Source organism: Cydia amplana, chromosome 22, assembly GCF_948474715.1.
Source record: "Cydia amplana chromosome 22, ilCydAmpl1.1, whole genome shotgun sequence".
NCBI lineage: Eukaryota > Metazoa > Arthropoda > Insecta > Lepidoptera > Tortricidae > Cydia > Cydia amplana.
Window position 1 is genome coordinate 5569582 of NC_086090.1, and position 14497 is coordinate 5584078.

Below are 14497 nucleotides of genomic sequence, written 5' to 3' on the forward strand. Positions count from 1 at the left end.
ACGAGCGGTTTTTCTTAACAATAGACAATAGGATTAGCCTTCGGGGTCTATTAGAAAGCTACAAACTATATCTTTCGACTAGGGACGTTCCTTCTCAACCTAACCATTGATATAATCGTATTGTGGCTGACAAAGAGAGTGTATAAGGGAGAAGTAGAAGAAGGAGTTGGAAGGGGCAGACCTCGGCGGACTTTCTCTGATCAGATCGGAAAAATCCTGAAGAAAGGCCAGGTCAAGAGCACCATAAACCGGCGAGCGTGTATGAGGAATGTTATGAAAGTAACGGAAGCTAAAGAAGTATGGCAGGATCGTAGCAAGTGGAAATCCGTGGTCTCTGCCTACCCCTCCGGGATATACAGGGTGGATTTTCTTTTTGGGTCAGTGAGGGCAGCTACCAGATCCCGTGCTGCTACGAGAAAACGGTCTAAGAAGACCTTCCCTCGATTTCAAATTAATGAAGATTGGCTTTTACAGATTTTGGAAAAAACATACAGAGTGCGAGAAAAAGGTCATTTTTGACAAACTTTTTTTTTTTGATGCCAATCGATCCCATTCCTATTAAGGATCAAAAGCTTGTATGGAACCAAAAAAAAAATTTCCGGCTAGAAAAGCCACTAATCGAGGAAAACTTTTCCCATACAATTTGTTAGCGCCTCCATGGTGCTACCTTCATGCGGTGCTGGCCGCTGATCGCCGTACTAATTTTGAATTGAGTTTTCTTGACATTGACTAAATATATAATTTTGTTCTTTCTGTATGAGATTATTGATTTTTTACATAGAAGAAGAAATGTTATTTATTTTGTAAAAACGTTAAAATGTTAGAATAAAGTGTATATTAAAATGATTGTATGTTCTTAAACATATTGTGGTGACCCCGACGTGATGAAATTCGCAATATTTGAATGAAGATTGCGCTGAGTTGAAATGAAGACTATTCTTCGGAGAATGTCCCAATTTATCCAATAACGATTACCAGATGTTGTGAGTTTAAGCCGGTGAGAGCACGGATGGCTATTGCTGGTACCCATCAACTATCAATCGCTATTAAATTATCGTAAGTAATTAATGGGTAATTCTACGAAGCGCGGGATTATTACTGTAAGTACCTCTATGTACCTAAATTTGCTTTAATGCGTATGCAAGTATAATTTAGCAGTTTAAAATAATCTCGCACCCTCAAAATGGAAGAACTCAAACGACAAAGAGGAACAGTTCGGAGAGCTGTAACTTTATTTAAAAAATTCCTCACGCCGTTGTTAGATAAAAAGAATCTAACTCAAGTTCTTATAAATGAATGCACTCTTAGGTTGTCTAAAATACAGGAGGCATTTAATCGATTCGATGAAATTCAAACTAATATTGAATTACAGGATGATTCTCAGAATGAGCTGGATGCTCGAGAGGCCACAGAAAATGAGTTTTATTGTGTAATGGCTCAGGCCCAAGAGGTAATTGCCGCCTTTAAGGAAAAAGACCATCAAGGGGACGAGTTCTTCAGCCAGAGCAGCCGTCAGCGCGGAGGAGCGAAGAATGTGAAACTCCCGCAGCTAAGACTTCCTCCCTTTGATGGAAAGACAGATAAGTGGCTAGAATTTAGAGACCTTTACCTGTCTTTAATACATGACAACGAGAACATTGATGACGTTTGTAAGTTTCACTATCTCAAGTCATACCTTCAAGGCGATGCAAGCTTAGTTATTAATTCTGTGTCCGTCTCAGCTGAGAACTATCCTATCGCTTGGTCTCTTTTACGCGAGCGATATGATAATAAGCGTCTGTTAATCAACCAGCATTTAAAGGGTTTGTTTAGCATAGAGCCTTTGTCGAAGGAAAGTGATGAGGGTTTACGCAAATTAATTGACAATTTGTCAAGACATTTACAAGCACTCAAGTCTCTTGGTGAGGAGACCGATAAGTGGGATACCTTGGTTATCTATATGGCCTCGTCAAAACTTGACGTTAGTACCGCGCGAAAATGGGAAGAGTTTCGTAGTGACATAACTTCGCCGTCATTACAGGAGTTTTATAAATTCCTTCGTAACAGGGCTGACGTTTTAGAAACGGTATCTAGCTCGAGGAACGACAAACGTCAAATTCAGACGGATTTAAATAAAAACGATAAACGTCAGAACGTTACTCGAACTAAATGCTTTGTTTCGTCAGGCCTGTCACCGAAATCGTCGACTAGCGTGGTAGTAAATGAGTGTCATTATTGTAATCAGGATCATAGGCTAAGCGATTGTCCCAAATTTAATACTTTATCGGTTGATGAGCGCTTTCTACAGGTAAGTCAATGGAAGTTGTGCAAAAACTGTTTACGCCCCGGCCACACTGCTTATCAGTGTCACACCAGTACTGCGTGTAGGGTTTGCAAAAAAAGGCACAACACCATATTACATAAAGAAATGACTAACCAGCAACAATGTGAAGAGGAAGCAGCTGCCGGACCTAGCAATAATATTTCACGTCCTCAAATGTCAGCAGCTCCTTCGCCTTCAAGCGTAAGTCAAGAATCTAAGCCTCAAGCATGACTAGCACTGCCGCGCGCCGATCCGAGGGTCGAATCGCGCTCTATGTATAACGCTATCGGCGGCGCAAGTTATGATGAGACTTCGCATTCGTCTATCGCAACAAACTCGACTGACACGATTGTCACGTTAACAGCGGCAGATCGTCGTCATATTATGTTGGCTACAGCTCTAGTTGAGGTGGCTATTCACGGAAACAAGTTTGTTTTGCGCGCGTTATTAGACAATGGTAGTCAGTCCTCATTTATAACTGAAAAGGCTAAACAAAAGATTAATTGCAGTACAATTATTGTAAATCGCTCCATTTCGTGTCTTAATAAAATACCTTTTTGTTTATAAATGAATATTGTGATCTTAATTTACATTCACTCCACACGTCATTTATAGCTGAAGTGAGGTGCTATATTGTAGCTGAGATTACGGAGGAGCTTCCTGCAGTCAAGATAGGAGTAAAAGTAGATATTCCTAGCAATATTACCCTAGCTGATCCTAAGTTTCAGTCGCCGGCAGAAGTCGATCTCTTGCTTGGTTCCGATATATACTGGGACTTGATTGGGCAAAGAAAAATCAAGCTAGGTATAAGACAACCATATTTAGTAGAAACCGAGCTAGGTTGGATAGTGGCTGGCCCTACGGGGGGGAGGCCCAAGGACTCTACGAGTTCTCATACTATCCGCTGTAACTTTTCACAAGAAATTAAAAATCAGTTGTCAAAATTTTGGGAACTGGAAGAGTTACCTAGTTCGAAACCTGTAGTATCTTCAGATGATGCTTATTGTGAAAAGTTCTTTAGCGATGCTACGCACCGTAATAGTGACGGAAGATATATCGTGAGTATCCCCTTTCGAGAATCGCCAGATACCCTTGGTGATTCATACAAAATGGCCGAAAGGATACTCTATAGTATTGAAAGGAAAATGTCTAGGAATCCTACACTTAAAAAAGGTTATTCTGATTTTATTAAGGAATATGAAGACCTTGGGCATTTGACTGAAGTCTCGAAAGCTGAAGAAGGTAGTCAGTTTCTTCCTCATCATGCTGTTTTAAGAGAGCAGAGTGAAACTACCAAACTACGTGTCGTGTTTCATGCGTCAGCAAAAACTACGTCAGGTAAGTCCTTAAATGACATACAGTATGTAGGACCCGTAGTACAAGATGACCTGTTGTCTATTTTGTTAAGATTTAGGCAACATAAATACGTAGTTACAGCGGATGTAGAGAAAATGTACAGACAGATTCTAGTAGAGCCCAGCCAACGTAAATACCAGCAGATTCTTTGGAAAGACCCAGATACTAGAAAGATGCGTATATTACAATTAAATACAATTACATACGGAACTGCTTCAGCGCCTTTTTTAAGCACGCGATGTTTGCTGCAGTTAGCGAAGGAATGCGACAGTCAAACTATCGCCCAAATAATACAGCATGATTTCTACATGGACGATCTTCTGACTGGTGCGCAGACTGAAGCGGAACTTGGCAACATATGCGAATCAGTTACCAATATATTAAACGGAGCTTGTTTACCTCTTCGTAAGTTTCATACGAACGCTCCTACTATTGTGAAAGCCAGCCTAAGTACCATGATACCTAAGGATTTAGATTTAGATGGCCAGTCGAGTGTTCTGGGCTTAAAATGGCAACCAGCACCCGATTGTTTACAATTTTCAGTGGAAATTGAATCCAAACCACCAGTAACAAAACGTACTATTTTGTCAAACTCGGCAAAAATATTTGATCCTCTCGGCTTACTAAGTGCGGTTACAATTACGCCTAAAATCATTCTTCAGAGGTTGTGGTTGTCAAAACTGGACTGGGACGATCCAGTTCCAGATGATTTATGTAAAAAATGGACAGATTTGGTAGACAAGCTCAAACAGTTGACAAAAATGAATATACCGAGATACGTTTTGTGTAGTCAACCCGTAAACATTACTCTACACTCATTCTCAGATGCATCTCAGGATGCGTATGCTGCATGCATTTATTTAACCTCCTCAGACGTTGAGGGTGTCACACTTACACGTTTACTGTGCGCAAAAGCAAAGGTTGCTCCTTTGCGGCCGACATCTATTCCACGTTTGGAACTTTTAGGCGCGTTACTGTCTGTTCGATTGACTGTCAAGGTTCAGAAATCGCTACGCTGTAATATTGAGCAAGTTTTCCACTGGACTGACTCAGCTGTCGTTCTAAGTTGGCTGCAAGCGGAGCCTCGGAGTTTAAAAACGTTCGTAGCAAATCGGGTTGGTGAGATTCACGAATTGTCTCAAAATAGTTCATGGAGACACGTGCCAGGAGAGATGAACCCTGCTGATTTGGCATCAAGGGGGGTTGACCCTCAAAATTTATGTACCGCCGACCTTTGGTGGCAGGGTCCCTCTTTTCTTAATGACCATATGTCAAACTGGCCACAACTGAATCAGTCCATCAGCGATACAAGTTGCATACCCGAAATGAAAACGTTTACTCTTATCGATAATACCTTAGATAAAAACTACGGTGTCGTAGACTTTGAAAGATATTCAAAGCTGACGACTTTGCAAAGGGTCTTTGCATATGTGCAAAGATTTATCTACAATTTAAGAAATCCTGCGTCTAAACGTTGTGGTTATTTAACCACAGAGGAATTAAATTCATCTTTAAAATATCTGACAAAGCAATCTCAACTAGAGTCTTTCGGTGATGATCTTTGCACACTGCAAAAAGGTAAACCTTTACCTTTAAAGTCTCGAATACTTAAGCTTACACCATTTATAGATGAGGACGGACTACTACGTGTTGGTGGTCGTATTCAGAATTCTTCAGTCAGTTACACGCAAAAGCACCCCGCATTATTAGATGCTAAACACACGTTTACGAAGCTGCTTTTTCAACATGAGCATAATAGAACTTTGCACGGATCTGTTAAGCTAATACTAACTAATCTACGCAATGAATTTTGGCCTATACGTGGGAGAGGTTTAGCTAGGAGTACGGTTAATAAATGTAAAAGGTGTTGGATTATGAAAGCAAAAACCGTAAATCCTATAATGGGGAACTTACCTGAAACCAGAGTCACGCCAAGTCTGCCCTTTAAGGTTTGTGGAGTTGACTTTGCGGGACCCTTCTTGATTACAGATCGTAAAGGACGAGGCTGTAAGATAACCAAGGCTTACTTAGCTCTTTTCGTTTGTTTTTCGACAAGGGCTTTACATTTAGAACTCGTAAGTAGTCTTTCGACTGACGCTTTTATTCAATGTCTCCGACGGTTTATATCTCGTCGTGGTTATCCATCCGAGATTCATTGCGATAACGGTTCAAATTTTGTGGGTGCGAGTAACGAACTTGCTTCCTTTCTGAAGTCTAGCAATAATCCTGTAGCTTCGTGGGGGGCTAATGAGGGTATAAAATTCGTATTCTCGCCGGCTTATTCTCCACATTTCGGAGGGATATGGGAAGCCGGAGTTAAGTCAGCCAAATTCCATATGGCGCGGGTCCTTGGCAATACCCACATGACGTTTGAAGAACTGTCAACGCTTTTCAATCAAATTGAAGCCATCTTGAATTCTCGACCGATGACCTATTTATCGACAGATCCCAACGACCTGGAGCCATTAACGCCAGGTCATTTTCTGATCGGACAATCATTGATGTCTTTACCTTCTCCGAACCTGTTGGACATCAACCCAAATCGGCTAAGCAGATACGAGCACATCGAGCAAATGCGGCAGCAATTTTGGAATCGCTGGCACAAGGAGTTTCTGGCCGAATTACAGGAACGGATTAAGTGGAAGGTCGACACAAAACAACTTCAAGTTAACGACGTGGTTGTCGTTAAAGAGACAAACGTCCCTCCAATGAAATGGAGAATGGGTCGAATAGTTAAGTTGTACCCCGGACAAGACAACGTATCCAGAGTGGCGGATGTTAGCACGGCACGTGGCATAATACGAAGAGCAGTTCATCGTCTATGTCCACTACCCAAACCGGAAGAAGCTTTCTTCGTCCTCGAGGCTCTACCTCCTCGAGGGGGGGGAGTATGTTAGCGCCTCCATGGTGCTACCTTCATGCGGTGCTGGCCGCTGATCGCCGTACTAATTTTGAATTGAGTTTTCTTGACATTGACTAAATATATAATTTTGTTCTTTCTGTATGAGATTATTGATTTTTTACATAGAAGAAGAAATGTTATTTATTTTGTAAAAACGTTAAAATGTTAGAATAAAGTGTATATTAAAATGATTGTATGTTCTTAAACACAATTTGTATGAAAATGAAAACTTTTATTTTTCACATGCTGTTTTTGTATGCCAATCGATTCCATTCCTATCCAGTATCAATAGTTTCCTAGGGGTCAACTTACGGTAATGTACTAAAAAGCCACAAATTAATAAAAACTTTTTCCATACATTTACTATGGGGAAAATGTGAAATGTTATTCTCAATTTTCTATCTCGCCCATCAGTCCTACAGCAATGTCTTCATACAGTATTATGGTCCTTAAATGTAACAGGACTGATTGGCCAGATAGAAAAATGTGAATTAAATTTCACATTTTCTCCATAGTAAATGTATGGAAAAAGTTTTCTTTAATTTGTGGCTTTTTAGTACATTACCGTAAGTTGACCCCAAAGAAACTATTGATACTGGATAGGAATGGAATCGATTGGCATACAAAAATAGCATGTGAAAAATAAAAGTTTTCATTTTCATACAAATTGTATGGGAAAAGTTTTCCTCGATTTGTGGCTTTTCTAGCCGGAAATTTTTTTTGGTTCCATACAAGCTTTTGATCCTTAATAGGAATGGGATCGATTGGCATCAAAAAAAAAGTTTGTCAAAAATGACCTTTTTCTCGCACCCTGTATGTTTTTTCCAAAATCTGTAAAAGCCAATCTTCATTAATTTGAAATCGAGGGAAGGTCTTCTTAGACCGTTTTCTCGTAGCAGCACGGGATCTGGTAGCTGCCCTCACTGACCCAAAAAGAAAATCCACCCTGTAGACGTGATTATACAGGGTGCCCGGTAATTAGTGGATAACCAGAAAATGCACTTATAGGTCTAGTAAAAGTTTCGTGGTTTTCGAGATAATCGAACTTTTCTGTCTTTTTTAATTGGAGCTAGCCATTAAAAAAGACAGAAAAGTTCGATTATCTCGAAAACCACGAAACTTTTACTAGACCTATAAGTGCATTTTCTGGACCAGCCTAAGGTGCTCTGTCGGTGGTTAGAAGGTTATCCACTAATTACCGGGCACCCTGTATGTATGTATTGTGGCTTACCTCAGGTGACCAGAGCATTTCAGTGCCCTTGGGTACACTGTACCCGAGCTGAGTGTTGGAGCTGGTGTCTCCAAGGGGCTGGTGGTCGGGGTCGCTCTTGCCGAGCGGGCTGGTGGAGTTTGACGACGATGAACCTTCCTTTTTCTTTTTACTGCCGCCGAAACAGCCTAGGTTCTCACCTGGAAGACAGGTGTTAAAATAACGTTAATCAAAACGTATTTTGGTTAATCAACTTTTTCTTGTCACAAGTTGCTATAGTTACGGTCTCCTGAGTCACTCTTAAAATTCTAGGTTATTCGTATTTAAATGAACCAAATTTGCATTTTATAGTAGTTATAAGACCTTCCCATAATGGGATATCTAATGAGCATGTTAGTAGAACATAGTACAGTAGTTCTTCTAACAATCTTATGCTACTGTTGTCTCCTCACGGATGGGACAGAATAACAACAAGAAATAGTTGATTGACCCATTTATTTTTATTAATGAAAGCTATAAGAACTAATTTAATTGTCAAATGAAGCTTTAAAGCTTTTGTTTTATAAAATATGGTGCCGTGACCAGGATATTTTTTTTTCTTTTTTACTATTTTGTTTTATCAAAATTGTTGGTCATAGTGTAAAAAAAAATATTTTTTCGTGTCGAGGTTCCCAAACAATGTATGGCCAGAATACAACGGTGTTGATAGCCCTGACTGTTGCGTCCCCGGGTCAGATTCCTATAGACAAACTGAAAGCAACAAAATGAAAGCAAAACTATATTAAGTTACCTTTGGAAGCGCTAGCTTGTATCCTCGCTTGGCCAGAGGATTGGGTAGGTGGTGCTCTAGTGTCGTATAGGGGATCTTCTATTTCTTGACATCTGTAAGAAAATAATAGGGTAACAACACACTTTTTCATTGTAGCGCATATTTGAGAGATCAAAGAATAATATATACAAGTAAAACAAAGTGTTTCATCTGCGTTGCATTCATTTTTATGGTGTTGACGTCATCAATGATTTTACGCATGAAACTATTGCTATACCTTGAATTTATTATGCCTAGAGCTATTGACTCTTGGTATTCATTGTCGTATAGAAACACAATACACTATAACGTGATGATGTCAATCATCGTAGGTTTACTAAACTGAAACTACAACTGGTGACGATCAGTCGTTGAAAAACATCCACTGCAGCCACCTTTTGACAGTGCTATCACTGTCCTACCTGTAGAAGATAGCGAACTAAAGGACAGTATGGAAATGTCGCTAGGACAGTAAGTACCCTGCAGCTCCTACTCCAGGGAATCAGTTTTCTATATGTCGCAGACCGTCTATTATGATTTATGACGGCTGCGTTTGATGGAATAGTCAAGTATTGAAATAGTCTATGCTTGAGTGTGTTTGACTGCGATACAGTGACTTTTATTTGAATGACCTGAACAGCTTCTTTAATGGATTGGTTCCTGGCTGATTCTGCGGACAGCCCGAAATGAGATGGCATCCGGAGTGGAACCGTCAGTCAGATTTGAATTGGAAAAGTGTCGCAGTCAACCTCACTACATTCCTATAATTAATATTTTATGAAATCTATCGTTTTACCTATGCCGTACATTGAGCATCTCTAATTAACATGATCGTTTATCTCTCCTCGTCATATATAAATTCAGCCCCGGGAGTATTCCCTACTCCCAACATAATCCTACCTGTAGGACAGGTTCCGCAGCACGCAGACGCAGTTCTCGACGATCTTGGTGCCGATGGCGTTGCACTGTATGGCGGCGCGCACGGCGTGCAGCAGCGCCTCGGCCAGCCCGCCCAGGCAGCGCAGGCGCCGCCGCGCGTACTCGCCCGCCGACGACGCGTTGCGCAGCACGCCCGACGCGTTCCGGAATACTGCATCAACAAATATTACATCTCAGTTACATCCGCAATAGGGATGATGACACATGTTGAATTTTATAACAAAATCTAGTAAAATAGATGGCAAACGAGCTATTTATCACAATAATGTGGATATTAAAACAAAATATTGCTAAATTACAAAAATACAGGACCTGAAAGTTTCAAAATTTAAGTTTTTTTTTAACTTCCAAAAACGATAAAAGTAAAGGTACCTGTAGTGGTATGTAGCTAATAAGTTAAGTATAGATATAGTTTAAGCATAAGTCGCGACTTATGCTTAAACTATATCTATACTTAACTTATTAGCTACATACCACTACACCTCTGGGGTGAAAAAGAAAAGCCAAGGCAAAAAAAAGGCAAGACAAAGGAAAAGGCAAGGTCGCCATGTGCTGTGTGGGGCAGGCGGGAACGGACTTGAGTGAAAACAACGTGTTAGGACTACGTCTCTTTAATGACTGTCTTACATGGAGTCGCGACTTATGCTTAAACTATATCTATACTTAACTTATTAGCTACATACCACTACAGTACCATTCGATTCCTTACATTTCATCCAAAAAAATATTGTATAGCAACTATATACATAAACGCAATATTTCACCGACAAAAACGCAATTTTCTTGTTTTGTCCATACTACAAGATGGGCGATGACGTCACAGCCCTTGGCCGTTTTGTATAGGGCGTTTCGCGAGTGAAGTGCGACTGTCGGCCTTTGACTACAATTTCTGACTTTTGTGTTACTTTAATGCAATGTGTTCCATATAGACATTTGATCCTAAAAACAAACCCGATCGATTGATACCATAAATGAAAATTAGTCATGTAGCCTATTTCGTCGTGTCGCTACAAGTATCAACAAGTAGCAATAGTAGTTGCCGCGGACCGCTACGGAAGGGACGCCTGCTCGCGCGTGCGCCACCTAGCAGTCATATCTGTCGTAATAAACGCGTTTTGTTAGAGAGTGAATCTTCTGTACTTAGTACTATTATTTATTCTGTGGTTATATGGCCAAGGCGCCAAATGATGTAACGGACACCGATGATATTACAACACTACGTTTATTATTCGGTATTTGACCAAAACCACTATTAATATCAACTATATTATAAAGTTAAATAAAACGATCTCTTTAGTTTGGCAGCTGAAGATGACGCTATAGGGCACCATTTTTAGTTGTCGGCGTTTGTTTGATCATGATTGACCAATCACTGGTCATTTAATAATAAAATATTCTGTTCACTTTTTCTACAATAGTCCCAATGCCTGCTGCGAGCGGTTCATGGGTGTCTATTGTTGCGCCTGTGAAAATGTGAACGGGTTCCAGCAGGCGTTTTACATGACATTAAAGCTCTCCAAAGGGACTCTACGTGTTGGATCTATATCCCCACGCAAGCCTATCAAAAGATTTATAGGCCCGTGAAGTCCAAAATGGAGAAACAAATAAACTTACCTGTGGACCAGTAGGTATCCCCAGGGTTGGTCGGATGCCAGCCGGAGTGTGGAATGATGACTTTGTTGACGATGACTTGAGCCGCGTCATCTATGATCGACTGCTTTAGGTCTTCGCACGACGACATGTTCCATATTACACCAGTCACCAGTTCTTTAACCTGCGGGCAAAATATATTTGTAAGCGTTGAAATAAATTGGAATTATTATAATACGAATACTATCGAGAGAGTCAGCCAGCACATATCCTATCATTTTTATAGCTTCCTCAAATAATTCTCTAAATTCTAAAAAGTGTCTGCACAGCCAGAACCAAAATCAAATGTTCTTACTAAAGTAAGTGGATGATTGCATTGCCGCTTCTAAGGTAGGTTAATTTAGTTTAGAGTCACCGCACACTGACGCGTCGCACCCTTTGCGACACACTTTAGGGTTCTCTTGGAATACTAGTCGGACTAATTGAGGGAGTAATGAAGTCTTAACATACCTCCATGTCAGTAGCTCGACATAACAACGCCATGAGCGCAGGAATGCCGCCAGCGTCCCTTATAGCTCGCTTGTTCTCGTCATTTTGCCCACCGTAGGAGGTCTTAGAGCTCTGCACTAATTACTACACGATTCAGGGTTTTCATGGGACACTAGTCAAACTAATTGAGGGATTACTGAAGTCTAAACATACCTCCATGTCAGTAGCTCGACATAATAACGCCATGAGCGCCGGAATGCCGCCAGCGTCCCTTATAGCCCGCTTGTTCTCGTCATTTTGCCGACCGTAGGAGGTCTTAGAGCTCTGCACTAATTGCTACACAATTCAGGGTTTTCATGGGACACTAGTCGAACTAATTGAGGGAGTAATGAAGTCTTAACATACCTCCATGTCAGTAGCTCGACATAATAACGCCATGAGCGCAGGAATGCCGCCAGCGTCCCTTATAGCTCGCTTGTTCTCGTCATTTTGCCGGCCGTAGGACAAGTTTCTTAGAGCTCTACATTAATTACTACACAATTCAGGGTTTTCAAGGGACACTAGTCAAACTAATTGAGGGATTACTGAAGTCTAAACATACCTCCATGTCTGTAGCTCGACATAATAACGCCATGAGCGCAGGAATGCCGCCAGCGTCCCTTATAGCTCGGCCGTAGGACAAGTTTCTTAGAACTCTGCACTAATTACTACACAATTCAGGGTTTTCATGGGACACTATAGGTAGTCGAACTAATTGAGGGATTACTGAAGTCTAAACATACCTCCATGTCAGTAGCTCGACATAATAACGCCATGAGCGCCGGAATGCCGCCAGCGTCCCTTATAGCCCGCTTGTTCTCGTCGTTTTGCCGGCCGTAGGACAAGTTTCTTAGGGCTCCGCACGCGTTGCGACACACTTCGGGGTTCTCGTGGGACACTAGCCGGACTAATGGTGGAATTCCACCTGGAACATACAAATATAATCATTAGTTATTGACTAGACATCTTTTTTTTAATATATATGTATTTTTTTGCAAGTGTGACGAAATTTTCTATGTAAATCGGAGGGTTACTCCCTACCTTAGACACAATAACTACTGCTTTTTCTAATAACTATTGGTAGGGGAGCCCAAGAGGGGACATCATATTTAGATCTGTTGAACAAACACCTCATTTCACAACACACTTAGATTACTGAGTTAAAGAGTAGCTAGGCTAATTTAAAATTGACCATAATTTTCGCAAGTAAGAGATACCCCTGCGTTACCTAAACTTCTACTCTTGTACATTTTAAGGTTGTCAATGTAAGTGAAACTGCATTCTGAAGCTACATCGAGCGGAATACAACCTTATAAACTAAGCCTAAGCTCTCTCTCTCTTGCCTAAACTCCTACTAGGTCAGCTTTTTAAGACTCCAAGCTGAATTAAACCTTAAAATATCGCAATAAGGTACATTATCTAAACTCTGTGACATAGCCATGTCACCAGTGCGCCATGTCACCGCAGCGACGCGCCCAGAGCGGAATCCGGCCACACCGACACGACGGCCCCGCGCGAGGCGCAATGGAGGGGAACACCGACCGGAGCTATATAAGCACGCGCAGCGCACAGTCCCATCAGTCGCGGCCGGGGTGACATACGTGCGCCTAGGCCAGGCTCTTCCCTTCCCCCACGGGCTGGAGCGGTCACCGCCTGCCAGTGGTATCCTGACCCGGGCTGGAGCGGCTATCCGCCTGCCAGGGTATTCCCGTCACGGGCCGGAGCGGTCACCGCCCGCCAGTGAATACCCTACACCCCCCATACGCAAGGCCTGTAGCGGACACCGCCGGCCGGCGTAATTCCTGTCCCCGATCTTCCTTATCATTCCCTTACGTCCGTGTTACCTAGGGAACCCGCGTATCGACCCACTACCGTAGAGTCCCCGACCGATCGGGATTAGTTAGTGATAAGAGTAGTTAATAAGTGTTTACAATAAACGGCATAAAGCCCCGTCTATACTAGTGTACTATCCGTGTTTGTATTCATAACCCGTAAGTTCCCTTTCTCCCAAATCTGAGACTAGCTCGGTAAACCTCTCCAGCCCTTCAGGCCGAGAGGATATGTGACTCCTGCTCAGGCAGCACATCACAACTCCTTGTGCACTTGTTAGGGTCGCCATGTAAATTAAACTCTGTGGCGTATACGCCAGTTTAGACGTCGCTGACATCAGATAGCTCACCTAAACTAGTCTAGGCCGCCGCCATCTTCATATTCATGCTCCAAGCTAAATTAAACCCTAACGTAGCTGATTACGGTACATTACCTAAACTCCTAGTCTTCTGTTTGTTAGGGTCGTCCATATACGTGAGATGTTGGAGGTACGCCGCCGCGTTAGCTTTCACGACGTCTGAGGGAGAGTTTAGGAAGCCGATGACTTCTGGAAGGTTGGGATCCCGCCATTGTAGACCGCCGCCATCTTCGCGACCGACGCCACCGTGCACTGGAAAAGTTAGACAATAGGGATAATGACACATGTTGAATCTTATAACAAAATCTAGTAAAATAGATAGCAAACGAGCAATTTATCACAATAATGTGGATATTAAAATAAAATATTGAAAAATTACAAAATTACAGGACCTGAAAGTTTCAAAATTTAAGTTTTTTTTAACTTCGAAAAACGATAAAAGTAAGGGTACCATTCGATTCCTTACATTTCATCCAAAAAAATATTGTATAGCAACTATATACATAAACGCAATATTTCACCGACAAAAACGCAATTTTCTTGTTTTGTCCATACTACAAGATGGGCGATGACGTCACGACCTCTGGCCGTTTTGTATAGGGCGTTTCGCGAGTGAAGTGCGACTGTCGGACTTTGACTACAATTTCTGACTTTTGTGTTACTTTAATGCAATG

The 14497-nt window shown here is 41.6% G+C and overlaps 1 protein-coding gene across 1 annotated transcript in view; it reads right to left on the reverse strand.

Moving 5' to 3' along the window:
• The window catches only part of LOC134658324 (catenin delta-2), a 72880-nt gene that overhangs the window by 13326 nt on the left and 45057 nt on the right, over nt 1-14497 (reverse strand). The window contains exons 9-14 of the mRNA XM_063513954.1: nt 13899-14075; nt 12379-12560; nt 11132-11291; nt 9479-9668; nt 8561-8652; nt 7792-7970 (exon numbers count right to left, since the gene is read on the reverse strand). Of these exons, the coding sequence (XP_063370024.1) occupies nt 7792-7970; nt 8561-8652; nt 9479-9668; nt 11132-11291; nt 12379-12560; nt 13899-14075 (980 nt within the window). The remainder of the gene's footprint in view (nt 1-7791; nt 7971-8560; nt 8653-9478; nt 9669-11131; nt 11292-12378; nt 12561-13898; nt 14076-14497) is intronic.